Below are 16639 nucleotides of genomic sequence, written 5' to 3' on the forward strand. Positions count from 1 at the left end.
CGCCGGTTACCTGGCCGCGCGCTCCCGCCCTACCTCGCGCTTTCTGGGATTGCACTTCGCCGCGGGATCGCGCCAGCACTGTGAGCCCACAATTAGTTTAAACTATGGCCCCGCCCTATTGGCACCGCCCTCTGATTGGCCCCTGTCGGCTCCTGTCGCACGCTAGGGCGCGCTTGAGGACCCTAGAAAAGGAAGTGCGCCTGACGGCCTCTGAGAACGGGGAGGGGCGTCCTACTTCCGGATCCGGGCCCCCGACTGGGGCCCCCGCTTGGGCTTGAGGCAAAGGCAACTACAATCCCCAGCACCTTCCGCGGTCTTGGACTCCGCCCCCGAAGGGTGCCAGGGAGAACTACAGGTCCCGGTAGGCATCGCGGCTAGCGCTTACGGCGCCTGGCCGGGACTTGAGGTCAAGGTAGTTACCATAGAGTTACGCTGAGTAAATTTGAGCTAGTGGGACGCCGTGACTGGAGGGGAAGCGACTGTGGGTGAGTCGGAAGGGAAAACAGGGAAACTGCTCAAGGGGATAAGAGCTCTATGAAGGGTGAAGGGGCCACCACAGAGAGACTAAGAACTTTTCTATTCGGGGACCTGAGAACCGCCCCCTCCCACCCCTTTTTACTGTGACCAAGACACAACACACATTTGGGATGGACGGGGCGGGAGGAGGGCGCTGCTATACATACCCATACAGATTTAGCCGTGCTTTTTTTTTTTAGGAACCTCTCCCATCAGAAACATGGGGCCCCATCATACAGATGCCTCAAATTCCTGACACACGCTGAGAGTTATGAAACACCCTCAAACATGAGGTTGGTTTTCCTCTGATGAACTCAGACCCTCTTCAAGAGAGGAGAGGTAGCATCAGAGTAAATCACAGTCCTTAATTCTGGAAATGTGACTTTATGGGGCTTGAAATGTCCTCCTCCCTTCCTCTTCCAGGCAGGAAGACCCCATGGTAGAGCCTTCTCAGAGCCAGCAGGAACCTCCCATACACATTCATTAAAGGCTCTGCCCCCAAATTACCCAGTCTCCTACACCTCTGCCATGGTCAGCTTCTTGGAGTTCTACAGTTAGAGTTTCATTCCTTTTATAGTGCCCATGACAAATCTATTACACTTAGTAACTTACCCAGGTCTTTCACATCCTGTCCCTCTTTCGATACTCAAAACAACTCTGTAAGTCAGGGATATTTATCCCCATTTCACAGATTGGAAAACTGAAACCCAAAGAGGAGCAGTGACTTGCCCAAGGCCACACACTAAGTCAGTGAGAATGCTAGGACTATACCTAGTTCTCCAACTTGCAGCCAAGTCTTTAGCCCTAGCCTGCCTACTGCCTCTATAGCTTAAGAACTTGTTCCAAGGAATAGGCTAAATTGCCCCAGGGAGAAGGAACCTGAACGGCCTGCATTGGCTTATTTACACTTCAGTCTGAAATGAGTTTCAAATCCTTCCCTGGAAGCTTAAATGGGGAAAGGGGAACTAGAGAAATTGAAGACACTAGGAATCAACCCAATTTAACTAAACTAAACCAGAAACAGACTGGCTAACACAGAAGCCATTATTAGCTGGCTTCTGGCTGACCTTATCACTTAGTATCTTAAAGTTCCTCCAGGCTCGGTCCTAGGCCCGCTTCCTGTCTCATTCTGTATTCTTGGGTGCTTTCATCTTTTTTTCATCTACACCCACAACTTTATCGCACCCGTCATCTCTAAGTTCCACATCTATATAACCAATTGCCTCCTCTACATCTCCTTCAGGATGTCTCAAAGGCAAACTAAACTCAACATGCAGAAACTGAACTCAAAATCTCTATATACTCTAACCCTCTCCTCCAAGCTTGGACCTTCTCCAGTGTTCCCAGCACCGCTATATACCCATGTACACAAACCAAACTCCGGAGTTATCCTTAATGCCTCTTCCATTTCTCATTCATCGTGAAGTCCTGTCAGTTTTACTTCCAAAATATCTTTTCTCTTGTCCCAGCTACTGTCATCTTTATCCGTCTGCCCACATCCTTCCTGCCTTCCCTCCCAGCCATTTTTGCATACTGCAGCTAGAATAAATCCTTCAAAATGCAAATCTGGTATCATTCACTCCCTCTCCCCTAACCATTCCCATCCCTGTTTTAAAATACACTTTGTGGCTTCCTATTATAGCATAAAGCAACATCTCAGTCTGGCTCCTGCCTACCTCTTCAGCCTCCTGTCTAATCACGTGTCTCCCTCCCTCTCTGCCTTCCAGTTACATGGCCGCCTTTACCTGTTGCTGTCAAATCGATTTTGACTCATAGCGACCCTACAGGACAGAGTAGAACTGCCCCATAGGGTTTCCAAGGAGCGCCTGGTGGATTCAAACTGCCGACCTTTTGGTTAGGAGCCATAGCTCTTAATCACTATGCCACCAGGGTTTCCTGGTAATCCCTCACCATTGGGCCTTGCACACAGTTTCTTCTGCCTGATACGCTCATCTTTTTCTCCTGAAAGAGTTAATTTATACTTATCCTTCAGATTTCTCTTAGTCATCACTTTTTCAAGCAGGTCTTCCCTGACTGCTCAGATTAGGTCCAAACCAAACCAAATCCATTGCTGTCGAGTTGATTCTGATTCATAGCGACCTTATGGGACAGAGTAGAACTGCCCTATAGAGTTTCCAAGGAGCACCTGGTGGATATCAACTGCCGACCTCTTAATTAGCAGCTGTAGCACTTAACCACTACACCACCTGGGTCTCCCAGACTAGGTCAGACCCCTCAATTAGAGCAATATCATATCCCTCTCCTTTATAGTACTTTTCAGTGTTGCAATTTTTTATCTATTTGTTAAGCATCTACTACTTGCCACCACTGTAGGGATACAGCTATGAGGAAAACATGGCTCCTGCCCTGGTAGTTTATGGACATACAGATAGCAAGGAGCCCTGGTGGTGCAATGTTTAAGCACTTGGCTGCTAACCAAAAGGTTGAAGGTTCGAACCCACCCAGCAGCTCCATGAGAGAAAGAACTGGCAATCTCTTGTAAAGATTACAGTCTAGAAATCCATATGGGGCAGTTCGAAAATCAACTGGACAGCACCTAACAACCAGTAGTAAGCAGATTAGTGTTATGAGTGCTACCATAGCAAAAAGTACAGGGTGCTGTGGGAGCCCAGAAGAGATGTTCCGCATGCAGATTTGGAGATAAGGGTAGGCTCCTCAGAAAAGGTAACACTGGAGCTAAGTCCTTAAGTAAGAATTATCATGGCAAAGGAAGAAGGAAGAAACTGTATTCCAAGCAGAGGCCCAGAGGCAAATTCAGAAACTTACTAAAAGTAGTTGCATTTGGCTGCTCTGCGGAATTGGAGGTGAGTATAAGAGATGGAGGTAGAGAGGTGAGCGGGAGCCAGGTTGAATCTTGGGCCACCTTTGGCACCTGGGAATATAACCTCCTCAAATACATTAGATTACATGGCAAACTTTGTGGCTTCTTTGATCTTCTACCTGTAGCCCATAAACAGAAATCCTCTCTAGGCCAGGATGTTTAATCTCCTATGCGATCTCCTCAGGCTGTGGGTTATTCTTCAAAGCATCCTGTATCATCATGTGGCTACTTTTCTAAGAGAGGGCAGGAACAGGCTATCAACAAATCAAATTCAAATTGTTTGTAATGTCCAAAAACTGAAAACAAATTTCCATTAACTTGCAATTGGTTAAATAGTTAAGTAAAATTAAAATATGACATACATACTATGGAATACTTTGCAGCTAAAAAGGTAAGCGTGTATAACAATTTGAAGAGAAAAAAATAGGCTTACAAAGGAATGAACAGCATATGTTTATGTAAAAATACTCAATCATCTTTATGTATGCATTCTAGTAGTTTATATTCCCAAACTGTTAATGGTGATTGTTCTTAAGGAGTAAGATAGAGATCCAAACTTTCAGTTTCTACTGAATACACTTCTCTATTGTTCAGCTTTATTCACTATCATGTTTACCCTTACGATTAAAAAAAAGCTAAAGATATTTCAAATTTGGAAAAGAAAAATTCCAATTCCAAAACAAGGCAGGTCTGGATAACCCTAACCCTGGTGGCATACTGTTTTAGTGCTACGGCTGCTAACCAAAAGGTCGGCAGTTCGAATCCACCAGGCCCTCCTTGGAAACTCTATGGGGCAGTTCTACTCTGTCCAATAGGGTTGCTATGAGTCGGAATCAACTCGACGGCAACAGGTTTTTTTTTTTTTCTTTTTTTTTTTAATCATCCATCGAGTCAGTCTGATAAATGAAGATGGTGCTGGGATCTGACTAGCATCCTGGCTGAGGCAGAATAGCATCTGGGAAGAACTAACTCCAAAAACACAGCCACAGGAGTGAGCAAGACAGCATCTAGGCTTTGTCAGTTCTCCCTTGAAGACACCACTCATTTATTCCTTCATTTTTCCATTTGTCCATGAAGCATTTATTGAATACCCATTCTTTGCCAGGCTCACTGCAGGGTAATTGTGGGAACAGAGAAGTCTGACTTTTGGTTTCTATCCTCGTGTTTATAGGGAGGGACTGGGAAGTCAGTTACAAAGAAGTACAGAGATCATCATCTAGGGGAAAATCCAGGTCAACTGACATAACATAGTTTACGAAGAAAATGTTCTACATTCTGCTTTGGTAACATCTGGGGTCTTAAAAGCTTGCAAGTGGTCATCTAAGATACTCCATATCTCACCCATTTTGGAACAAGGGAGAATAAAGAAAACCAAAGACATGAGGGTAAGATTAGTCCAAAGGACTGATGGACCACATCTACCACAGCTTCCACCAGATGGAGTCCAGCACAACTAGATGATGATTGGCTACCACCACCCACTGCCCTGACAGGGATCACACTAGAGGGTCCCAGACAGAGCTGGAGAAAAAGGTAGAACAAAATTCTAACTTACAAAAAAAAAAAAAGACCAGACTTAAATTGGTCTGATGGAGACTGAAGAAACCCCAAGAGTATGGCCCCCAGACACCTTTATAGCTGTATAATGCAGTCACTCCTGAGGTTCACCCTTCAGCCAAAGATTAGACAGGCCCATGAAACAAAATGAGACTAAATGAGCACACCAGCCCAGAGGCAAGGATAAGAAGGCAGGAGGGGACAGGAAAGCTGGTAATGGGGAACCCAAGGTCAAGAAGGGGAGACTGTTGACGTCACAGTGTTGGCAACCAATGTCACAAAACAATACGTGTTATTGTTTAATGAGAAACTAGTTTGCTCTGTAAACCTACATCTAAAGTACAGTAAAAAAGAAATAAGTACAGAGAGTGCAACTGCTTCCACTTATTGAGCACCTGCTGTAGGACATACGGTACCTGCTGCAGCAGCTGTCAAGGTAGGGTTTGTCTCCATCTTACAGATGAGGAAATGGGACTGTGGTAAATTTTTTTTGAGCGTTACATAACATGGAGGAACCTGGAAGGCATTATGCTGAGCGAAATTAGAGGCAAAAGGACAAATATTGTATAAGACCACTATTATAAGATCTTGACAAATAGTATAAACTGAGAAGAACACATACTTTTGTGGTTACGAGAGGGGGAGGGAGGGAGGGAGGGAGAGGGTTTTTTTACTGATTAATTAGCTGAAAAGAACTGCTTTAGGTGAACGGAAGGACAACATTCAATACATGGAAGGTCAGCTCAACTGGACTGGACCAAAAGCAAAGAAGTTTCCGGGATAAACTGAATACTTCAAAGGTCAGCGGAGCAAGGGCGGGGGTTTGGGAACCATGGTTTAAGGGGACTTCTAAGTCAATTGGCAAAATAATTCTATTATGAAAACATTCTGCATCCCACTTTGAAATGTGGTGTCTGGGGTCTTAAAAGCTAACAAGCAGCCATCTAAGATGCATCAACTGGTCTCAACCCACCTGGAGCAAAGGAGAATGAAGAACACCAAGGTCACATGACAACTAAGAGCCCAAGAGACAGAGAGGGCCACATGAACCAGAGACCTACATTATCCTGAGAACAGAACTAGTTGGTGCCCGGCCACAATCGATGACTGCCCTGACAGGGAGCACAGTAGAGAACCCCTGAGGGAGCAGATCAGTGGGATGCAGACCCCAAATTCTCATAAAAAGACCATACTTAATGGTCTGGATGTGACTAGAGGAATCCCGGCAGTCATGGTCCCCAAACCTTCTGTTGGCACAGGACGGGAACCATCCCCGAAGACAATTCATCAGACATGAAAGGGACTGGACAGTGGGTGGGAGACAGATGCTGATGAAGAGTGAGCTAATAATATCAGGTGGACACTTGAGACTGTGTTGGCATCTCCTGTCTGGAGGGGGGATGGGAGGATAGAGATAGTTGGAGGCTGCCAAAGTTTTCACGAAAGGAGAGACTGGAAGGGCTGACTCATTAGGGGGAGAGCAAGTGGGAGTAAGGAGTAAGATGTATATTAACTTATATGTGACAGACTGACTTGATTTGTAAACGTTCACTTGAAGCTCAATAAAAGTTAATAAAAAAAAAATTTTTTTTGTTTGAGGTCCAGTAGAGGCATATGTATCAGTTAGCTACTGCTGTATAACAAGCCATCCTAAAACAGTGGCTTAAAACAATAAGCATTTATTTTTGCTTCCAAGTCTCTGAATCAGTGTGGTGTTTCTTCTGGTCTTGGCTGGGCTCACTCGTGTCTACAGTCAGGTGTAGGCTGTGTGACTCTCCTGATCTTCACTGGGGGCAGACTACTTACTGGCTAGTCTAGGATGGCCTCAGCTGGGATCACTGCCTCTCTTGTACATGTCTCTCACATGCATGTCTCTCATTTCCTTCCAGCAGGCCAGCCATGTTGTCATGCCACTGGCAAGGAACAAGAGGGCAAGCCCCCTTTTAATCTTCTGTTCACTTCCTGTTTGCCAGCATCCCATTGACCAAAGCAAGTCACATGGCTAGGCCCAGCATCAGAGTGGGATGGAACTACAAATAGGACAGAGGGCTGCATACAGCGGGAGACCACGAATAGGGATCATTCATGAATGCAATCAATCTAACATAGGATACGGTGATCATTTTTATCTGGAAAAGAAAGGCTTCACAGAAGAGGGTACACTAGAGCTAAGTATTGAAACATGAGAGTATTCACTAAGTGGGCAGCTGTTACTTGGAACTGGACGCAGGCCAGTTTACCACAATCAGTAGAAACCCAGCAGGTCTTTCTGCGCTTAAGACAGACAAGGTTTTATTATTTTTATCTTGGCTTCATTCCCTCTGGTCGAGCACAGGACAGCAGGCATTCAACAAATGTTTATAGAATTGAATTGAGTATCTTAGTGTGAATGAGGTGTGGATTGAAACAGCTGAACCTTGGAGCCAATTGTTTGAAAGAACAGCTTAACATCAACTCGCCCAAAACAGAAATCCTTGTATCTGGCAGTTTCTCATTCATTCGTCCCACAAACATTTTGAGTGCCTGTTGTAAGCCAAGTTCTGTGCTGAATGATAGAGGACACGATACGCAGCCTGGGCTACTGCTTAAATGGACAAGACTAATAACACTTTCCAACCAGCATGTTAATCCAGCTACTTGGGGCTCCATTCTTAATGCTAACTCGTCCAAAAAAATGCATCAGGAGCTGGTGCTGTACAAAATCAGAAGTTCTCAGGAACAGTACTGAGGCTCTCTGATGGTCAAGGGCGCTAAGTGGTAAAAATCTGCCTTCAAATATTTAAAGCTGAAATCTATGTCCAGTGGCACAGAATCTGGGATCCTAATCCAGGATTTACCCAAAACCTAGGGCAGAAAGTCCTCACTTAGAAAAGTATCCAGTCCTGCTCAAAGGCATCAAGCCTGTTGTAGGTGTGAAAGTGGGCTTCTGTTTGGGTGGGAACACAAGCCAAGGGTCCTTTGTACAAAAGAATGTGTTCATTGTTGTCTGCCTGTTGATTCGACATCTAAAAGATTCAGGTCTCCCTAGTCCACAACCCATGCCCACTTTGCAGAGAATTCATCTGTGAAGTGACACAAACTCGCATTTGCCTAAAGCTCAGTTAAAACTTTGAGAGGAAGATAGTCATTTTCTATCCTTCCAAACTTGTTAAAACTCTGCCCTTGCATAAATCACCAAAAATGGAGTGAACTGTATTAAGCTAAAACTAAATTACAGGTTATTAGCTCCTTGGTTTTTTTAACAGAAATTTCATTTTAAGAACTTTTGCCAATTTCTCTGTCTCTGCAAACAGACTATCTGCTTCTATGAATCAAATAAGAACTGCATATTCCAAGGTTTCCCTTTTTACTTTGGCTGCCAGGAATTTCAGAGTTAAATATAGGCTTAGTTTCCTAAATTCCGTGGTACATCTCTCTCCTTTAATCTGGCTTCCAATCTCTCTCTTCCATTTTAAATTTTCTACATCTGCACTGTCCAATACATGTGGCTATTGAGCATTTGACCTACAGGTAGTCCAAACTGAGAAGTGCTGTCAACAGTAGTTTCTAATATTGGTTGCATGTTGAAGTAATATTTTGGGTTAAATATACTACTAAAACTTTGTGTCACAAAACCCCATGGTAAAGTTTGGTTTCAGCTCTCTTCTCCCCAGGTGAGTAGTGTTCTCATGGCTCTCCCTAGTCTCCAGCCAAGTCTGTTCTAGGTGTTACTTAAGCTAACAAGTTGGAAAGGGTCTGATAAGACAATTTGCACCACATTGTAAATGACTGATAACATCGTGTCCACCCCTTTTCATAGGGGTATTCCAACAGGGTACAATCCCTGAGCCCGAAGGAATGAATCCCTAATGGTGGAATTTCAGGCCTCAGTGACAGGTGAGTGAGATATTGGTTTTATGTGTATGTGTGCTTATATATGTGTTACTATATTCAGGATGTGGCTTAAAGTAGGGTCTTTGAATGAAAAGTAATGGGGTAGACAGACAGAGCTGGATCAGACTGCAAAAGGCTGTCATCCAGTGTAGGCCTTTAGGGGTTTGTTAAGCAATAGAAGAGCCTGGTTGATGTCACCTAGTTGATGTCACCAGTTAGGTAACAAGACAGTCTCCCTGGTAACTATAGTGAAGTAGAAGAAAGGGCCTCAGAGTGAGAATCAGAAGACCATGTTTGCAGTCCACAGCTGACTCACTGGCTTAACTTTGGGCAAGTCTCTTCACCCCTTGGGTTATCAGTTTCTTCATCTGGGAAATGGAAATGGGCATTCTATCAAATGAGGTTTAAGAGATGTGAAAGTGCTCTGAGAAATAGGCCATTCTCTACAAATGCAAGGAACAAGGATTAGTATCTTAAAATGGAAATGTCATGAGCAGGCCTGGAGTAGAGGGTAAAAAGCAGACGCCAAGGGCAATGGGGAGGCCTGAGAGCCTATGTCCCTTATACCTGGAACACCAGTCCTTCTCTCCTGGCAGGCTGCATCTGGACTCCCAGGGCCCATGCTTGCACACGACATATGATGGCATGAGATATGAACAAACGGGACTACATGAAGACTTCGGTGCAGGAGCCCCCCCTTGACTACTCCTTCAAAAGCATCCACGTCATCCAAGGTCAGCCCACAGAGCATACCACTTCACTTCCCACAGCAGCAGGCCTGGGTGGTCCCTAGGGATAAACCAGTCTTCTATTTGAAAGCCTAAAGAGATTTTTCCCATATACTTGCAAATTCTTTTTTTTTAGGGAGGGGGGTGGGGTAAGGAGGTAGGAGTGGAAAGGTTTTAGCCTTTTTAAAAAATTTGAAAAGAGCCAGGGGCCTCTCAGGGTAGCCGACGGATAATCTTCAAAATAAGCTAGGCTACAGCAGGTCAGGTGGAAAAAAATCAGGAAGGCAAGCTAATAGTTTTACTCTTCTGTTTTTACCTTGAGAGGAGGAAACAAGTGAATGGACAATACCCGCTGCTGCAGAGACCCAGCCAGCAGGCAGAACTCTGTCTCCTTTAGGGACAAGTGCCTATTCTGATCACTGGTTGTAAAACATGAGAAGTCTTATCAAACTGGCATGTGTCCAGTTTAAATATTTATTGATGAACCTTATATTCATTCCAACCATATTCAAATTGATTCACTCATCACCCACACTTATTGCAGGTTCCAACACTACCCACACTTATTCCTGTTTTACCCTTCAATAGCTTTGTAAATGGACAGCTAGTATGTTTCAGGAGATACAGGGAGACTCTCAGCAGTATTATGCTCCCCAGAAGTCACCAGCTCTTCCCAGGAAGCTGTGCTGTCCCTGGCTTTTGTTATCTGGTCTCTTATTCATAAAAGCATTAGTTCATCTGTCTTCACAGAACACATGTGCATCCACATACCCTAGACCCATTATCAGCTTTGGTTTTCAGCCAGGCAATTTGTGGCCACCTTTAAGCTCACGAAGCTGGCAAGTAATTACCCAGGAGGTACTAGCCTTTGCTTAGGTTTAGGGCACTACTTGGGTTGGCATCAGCCACAATGGTAATGCATGTTTGTTCACGAGCACATACCTACCTACCCTGATTTTTATCATGCATAACATTGTTTCTGCCATAGACCATGTTTCGTAAGGCTTCTGGCTACGATAGCCATGTACAAGATAGCTGAGGGGACAAAGGAAGGGAAAGAAATATAGCTTCTGTCTTCCCTGGGAATTCCCAGCTCTGAAAGAGGAGGTATATCTCTGTCCTCTGAGTCCTCAGAATGAGGAGGCAAGGTACTAGTATACAGCACAGAATACAATCCGTACAGATGCTCTGTCCTTCATTCACTAGTTGAGCACCTATTTATTAATACATATGTATTAGTAAGTAGTAGGTACACACTAAAAAGTGTGTGTGCACATATGTGCACCTTGCTGAACGAACAAACTCAAACTTAAGTCTCGGATACAACACGTGAGGGGAGAAGTGCATCCAAGCCCCAAAAGGCCAGAGCCCCCTCAAGTTCCCCGGAGCTTCTGCAGCACTTATTTCAAGCTGAGGTTAGAAGACAGGACAGAGTTTGGGAGTATTTGGCACACTCTTAACTATTTGCTCGATTAACCAATAAACAGATCATAGAATCTGAAATGGCAATGACTTTAGAGAGCATCTAATTTACATCACCCCCAACCCACAGTCCTCCAATTTCTGTTCACAGATGTACAGTGTTATGGGAGTTCCCCACCATACTCACATACCAGCCCCATAACTGGGGTTAGGGATGATCCAAGGAAGTTCTTCAAATCAAACTGACTCCTGCCCTCTGGAGACACATGAAACAAGTTGCATGGCAGCCCTTCAGAGACAGGAAGGCAGGATCACCTTTTCCCCAAGTCTTCCTGGGGCTGAATGCCCTCCAGTTCTCAGAGCTTTTGTCCCCAAGTCTTCCTGGGGCTGACTGCCCTCCAGTTCTTGGAGTTTTGATACTCATGGTCCAATTTACAGAGCTATCAGTGCCCTTGGTTTACTCTAAACAAGGGAGCATTGACAAGGTCAAGTAATGCAGTGCCCTGCTGGAGTCTGAAGGGAGTAGTCAGGGGCAGATTAACCAGTAAGCAAGGCAGAAGGTCTTGTGTTTACTTACTAATTTGTAGTATACAATTTCACCTGTGAAACTGTGTACTACAAACTATAAGTAGGCACAAGTAAACCTGTGCGTACCTTGCTTATTGGGTAATCTGTCCTTGGAAACATTAACCCGCAGCATCCTACCCCAGCTCTGGTAACAGCAGCTCCAAGAGGCCTCAAGTTTTAGGCAACTCCATCCCACCAGTGGCACCCTCTGATCATTGGTGGCATTCTCCAAGATGCTGCCTCATCAGACTGGGTGCTTGTCCATATTTGGGCTAATTTTGAACTTAACTTTTATTTGTCATTTCATCTTGGAGTTCCCAAGAGGTGTGGGGCACAGAGGGCAGGATTAGGAATTTATTCATGAACTGGGGTACTCTGCTTCAGAGGGACAAATAACCCTCTTCTGCCACCTCCCCAACCCAAGCTCCAACTGTGGGGTCTGTTCACTCCAGGTCTCAGACAGAGAGCCCTCTGGTGGATGCTACCTGACCTGCAGCTGAAGAGAGGAAGTTAACATTGGGTGGGGAGTCAAAGGAAGGAAGACTAGTGTGCCCAGTGAGACAGCTGGGGGGAGGGTGAAGACAAGTTGGCCAGGTTTGGCAATTACCAAATACTTCCTTCTCAGGAAGAGCTTTAGGCTAGAGATCAATGACTTAGGAGCAGTGGGGAAACATCACTTCAGGCAGACAGCTTGGGCAAGGTCCATCCTCTCTCATTTAAAAAAAAAAAAAAAAGGGTGGGTTTCTAGAACATGGGCTCTAAAATCTATCCTCCAACCATTTCCTTATTCCCTCTCCTCCTCAACCAAATTTTTTGGGTGTGTTCTTTATGCTGCTTGCTTCTATTTCCTTACCTTTCATCAGTGTTAAACTCACTTAAATCTGGCTTTTGCCTCCATGCCATTGCCATTCCATTGAAACAGCCCTCACCAAGATCACCAGGGACTTCTTAGTTACCAAAATTATTTTGTACTTATCTTTCTGAAACTTACTCCTTCTTTATCAACTTCCTGAGCATCTTTAAAACTGTACTCTCCTGGTTGTCCCCATCCCTCCCTGACTATTCTTTAAATTCTTTCACAGACTTTTCCTCCATGACCCTCCCCTTCCCCTGCCCCGGAATCTCATCTATTCCCCTTTTGTGCACCCTCTATGCTAGTGATTATCAGATAGTCTTCTGAGCTTCAGACCTACATATTCAACTGCCTACATGGCCTCTCCATCTGGATGTACTACCAAAACCAAACCAAACCTGTTGCCGTTGAGTGGATTCTGTTTCCTAGTGACCCTATAGGACAGAGTAGAACTGCCTCATAGGTTCCCAAGGCTGTAATCTTTACAAAAGCAGACTGTCACGTCTTTTTCCTGTGGAGCAGCAGGTGGGCTTGAACCACTGACCTTTTCATTAGCAGAGCACTTTAACCATTGCACCGCCAGGGTTCCTTGGAGGTGCTACCAAAAACAAAAAAAGCCAAACCCACTACCTTCAAGTTGATTCCCACTCACAGCGAGCCATAGGACATAGAACTGCCCCATAAGGTTTCTGAGGCTGTAAATCTTTACGGAAGCAGACTGCCGTATCTTTTCTCCTGTGGAGCGGCTAGTGGGTTTAACCGCCCATCTTTCAGTTAGCAGCCAAGTACTTTAACCGCTGCACACCTCACAAACACACCAAAGCCAAGACTGAACCCTGGCCAACCCTTCCCAACCCTGTTCCTCCTTTTATAATTTATCAGTTAATCCCCAGTGGCCCAAACCAGAAATCTGGCACCATGCTTGAATACTTGATGATTGAAATAGCCAAACTGGTCTTCTAGTCTTATCCTCCCTAAAATCCGTATTTCACGGTAAAGCTTCAGAGTCATCTTTCTGAAATAAAAAATTTTCATCATCTCCTTTGCTTTACACCCTCTGGTTTCCCATCACCTACAGGATAAAATTCAGGATCCTGGCCTGGCATTCAAGGCCTTCATGACTGGGCTTTTCCTTCCTCGACTGCCTTGTGTAACATGCATGCACAAACACACACCATGATGTCTCAACCTCTATGCCTTTGCTCATGTTTTCTCACCCTTTCTACCCTTCTTTGCCTAACCCTCTAAGAGCCAGCTCAGGCATCACCTTCCCTGGGAAACTTTCCTGAGCTCTTAGACTGGGTTAGGAGCCCCACTTCTGCAGTAGAAACCCTAATTCTGTGCTTCCGTTACTATCATATAGCACTTATTACACTATTGTGCCAGAGCCTAGCACAGATGATGTCATTTTGTTCACCATGTGTATCCACTATCTGTTACATAGTAGGTACTCCAGTAATGGAAGAGAGAAAAGACATCAGTTAATTTTATAGGCTCTGCTAATGGATAATTGTGGATTCTGTGCTATCATCTTGGTTAAGCCCAACAACTCTAGTTGTTTTTTCATCTATAAAATGGGAGTGGCTTTGTCCACCACACCAAAATGGGGTGGTATACAAAGGCCCTAACCAGACAGTAGACATGAGAGGACCTGAAAAGCCAGGAGTTTGGGATGGGAAATCTTTGGATCCTTAATCGAAGCTTACTGTGATAACAGAAGATAGGATCACACCAAGCTCTAGTACAAGGCTATGGCCCTGTCAGTCCCTCTAGCTACAGCTTTGGCTATTAATCCTCCCAACTCTGTCCCTTCCCACCCCCCAAAGCCAAGGAAGCAAAAATGATATACCCAAGGCTTACTCTGTTCCCACAGACCTGGTAAGTGAGGAGCCAAGGACAGGGCTCCGACCACTGAGGCACTCTAAGTTGGGCAAGTCACTGACCCAGTCCCTGTGGCTGAACAACAACGTCCTCAATGACCTGAAAGACTTCAGCCAGGTGGTCTCACAGCTGCTGGAGCATCCAGAGAACCTGGCCTGGATTGACTTGTCCTTCAATGACCTGACTTCCATTGACCCTGTGAGTTCTCAGCCCAGTAAGTCCAGTCATGGTGGGCCTGACATCACCTTGTTCAGCCCCCAGCTTCTCCACTTCCTGTGTTACCAAGGAAATAGCAAGGCCATCATGATACACTGCAAAGTCAGACAGATGTAGGTCCAAATCCTGGGCCTGCCTCTAAGCTGTGTGACTTTGGGTAAAAAGTTACCTAGTCTCCCAAAATTTTTGGGAATAATATACCAACATCATAAAGGTTTTGAGAGAATTAAATGAAAGGTATAAAAAACTCAGCTGGCCCATAAGAAGCTGAAGTAAAATGGTAGCTCCCACTGTGTCTTATGCCAAGTTCTGCTGTGGAAGAGGCAGGTGGTCAAATGTGCAGTACTACCTTTTATGAACTCAAACTCGAGTTTTAGGAAATAAACAAAAACGGTCCCTTGTCTAGCATCCCTGGTACAGTTGGAAAGGAGCTGGAGCATGCCTTGGGAATTGTTCCCCTGATGCAGCGATCTCAGTTCAAAGCTTCTCCTATGTACCTAGCATGATGCTCTGTATTTCTATCCCCCTGCTGTGACAGCATCTTAGATCATCGAAACTGGAAAAGTCCTCAGTAAGGGGGCCATGGGGCAACTGAAGCCCAGGGAGAGGCAGGGACTAGTCCAGTCACCTGGCAAATCTGTGCCAAGTCCATATCTCCTGCCTCGCAGGTTGTGGCTTTATTTCAGTGTAATGTCCCTGTACCCCTTTAAAAGGAAATGAAAATAAGTTAAGAGTCATCCAATATGGCTATGGGGCAATGAAAGGGAAGTTGTTCCCCAAACTCCTCCTTCTCTGGCCACAGGACAGTCCTGAGCTTGGATCCAAAGCCCTTTTCACCTGGCTTTTGTTTCCTTCCCCAACAGGTCCTGACTACTTTCTTCAACCTGAGTGTCCTCTATCTCCATGGCAATAGCATCCAACGCCTTGGGGAGGTAGATAAACTGGCTGTCCTCCCTCGACTCCGAAGCCTGACACTCCATGGAAATCCCATGGAGGAAGAGAAGGGGTATAGGTAAGCGCCCTGTCCCTGGAACTGGGCTCCCCTGAGAAAAAGGGGAGGGGAGACAAGAAATCCAAAACCATTCTTCCGCCACCCTGGGGCCAGGAAAGGGAGTAGCAAACCTTTAAGGATTTCTTGCTGTCAATCAGGGTAAACCTAATCTCTTCCGAACTATACTCAAGTCCCCCCATCCCTTGCAGTCAGGAGAAATAGCAACAACTGGTAGAGGGGGAAGGGAGTTCTGGCGGGGGGGCTGGCCCCCAGCCCAAGTCTTCCCCACAGGCAATACGTGCTGTGCACCCTGCCCCGTATCACCACATTCGACTTCAGTGGGGTGACCAAAGCAGACCGCAGCACAGCTGAAGTCTGGAAACGCATGAACATCAAGCCCAAGAAAGTCCGGGTCAAGCAGAATGTTCTCTGAGTTCCCAGGACCCTAGCAGTCCTAAAAGCCTGAAGATGGTCAGCTTGGTTTGATAGTAAACAATTTGAGCTGTTCAGCAGATTAAAAGTTATTTGTACCTTGTACAGATGCTCTCCTACTCAAGCAAATTCCAGGAGTTCTGGTCTTACTTCACTGAAACAAGGACGCAGAAGACCTGTGTTTGCGGCATGGCCTTGGGAAAGTTAGCTAGCCTCTCTGGGCCTCTTTTTACTCCTCAACTCAGATATGCTGGGGTTAGAGCTATCAGTAATTTCCCAACTCTTCACAGAGTAGCAAGGTTCTGCAGAGCCGCCTGAGGCCTCCATGACAGGAGACCAAGGAGATGGGTTGTAGTCTCTGAACCCTCCTTAGTCACATCAGAGTAGGTCCAGTGCTGTGTTTCTTATTTTGGGATTCTGCTTAAGACTTCATTTGATAAAAAGATTCTTCTGCTTAAAACGTTTGTTTGCTGACTCCAGCTCAGGTGCTCCCAAGAGAACTGATCTGACCCCCATGCCTGCCCACTGCTCCCCGGCTGCTAGGAATTCCACTGAGCCTAAGGCAGACCCCCCCAACAGTGACAGCTTCCCCACACTCCAGTCTGTTCAGCTTTGACACAGTCCCATCACTAGGGAAAGGACAAGCATCAGTCTTTTTATCACCCAATTTGAGGCTGACCCAGGCCAAGTCTTACCCAGGAAACCTGAGCCCTTATCTCCTGGATTCGTCCTTAATGCCCTTAAAGGATGCCCCCCCACCC

At 45.5% G+C, this 16639-nt stretch overlaps 2 protein-coding genes across 11 annotated transcripts in view; one reads left to right on the top strand and one right to left on the bottom strand.

The window, feature by feature from the left end:
* Positions 1-16639, bottom strand: part of NUMA1 (nuclear mitotic apparatus protein 1) — a 91115-nt gene that overhangs the window by 73360 nt on the left and 1116 nt on the right. The window contains exon 1 of one of the 2 annotated variants that reach the window (XM_023539000.2): positions 11-433. The exons of the other annotated variant lie outside the window; for it this stretch is intronic. The gene's annotated coding sequence lies outside the window, so the exon portion shown is untranslated. Of the gene's footprint in view, positions 1-10; positions 434-16639 lie in introns of those variants that run through there. 2 annotated transcript variants of the gene reach the window in all.
* LRRC51 (leucine rich repeat containing 51) lies at positions 141-16528 on the top strand. Of its 9 annotated transcripts, XM_064288621.1 has the most exons (7): positions 143-485; positions 717-809; positions 8715-8791; positions 9385-9522; positions 14232-14437; positions 15319-15467; positions 15738-16528. In XM_064288621.1, the coding sequence occupies exons 4-7, from the start codon at positions 9441-9443 to the stop codon at positions 15877-15879; spliced, it is 579 nt and encodes a 192-aa protein (XP_064144691.1). In that variant the 5' UTR covers positions 143-485; positions 717-809; positions 8715-8791; positions 9385-9440; the 3' UTR covers positions 15880-16528. The 9 variants fall into 9 exon arrangements, with proteins under 9 accessions (XP_064144695.1, XP_064144691.1, XP_064144690.1 ...); XM_064288620.1 differs by having other exon boundaries at positions 143-809; XM_064288619.1 differs by lacking the exon at positions 717-809.

The sequence above is a fragment of the Loxodonta africana genome, chromosome 7, assembly GCF_030014295.1.
Source record: "Loxodonta africana isolate mLoxAfr1 chromosome 7, mLoxAfr1.hap2, whole genome shotgun sequence".
Lineage (NCBI taxonomy): Eukaryota > Metazoa > Chordata > Mammalia > Proboscidea > Elephantidae > Loxodonta > Loxodonta africana.

Coding starts and splice junctions, on each gene's coding strand:
- LRRC51 (XM_064288625.1), top strand. CDS start 9,441: ATGAACAAACGGGACTACATGAAGACTTCGGTGCAGGAGCCCCCCCTT. Junction 9,523..14,231: donor AAGCATCCACGTCATCCAAG/GTCAGCCCACAG, acceptor CTGTTCCCACAG/ACCTGGTAAGTGAGGAGCCA. Junction 14,438..15,318: donor ACCTGACTTCCATTGACCCT/GTGAGTTCTCAG, acceptor CTTCCCCAACAG/GTCCTGACTACTTTCTTCAA.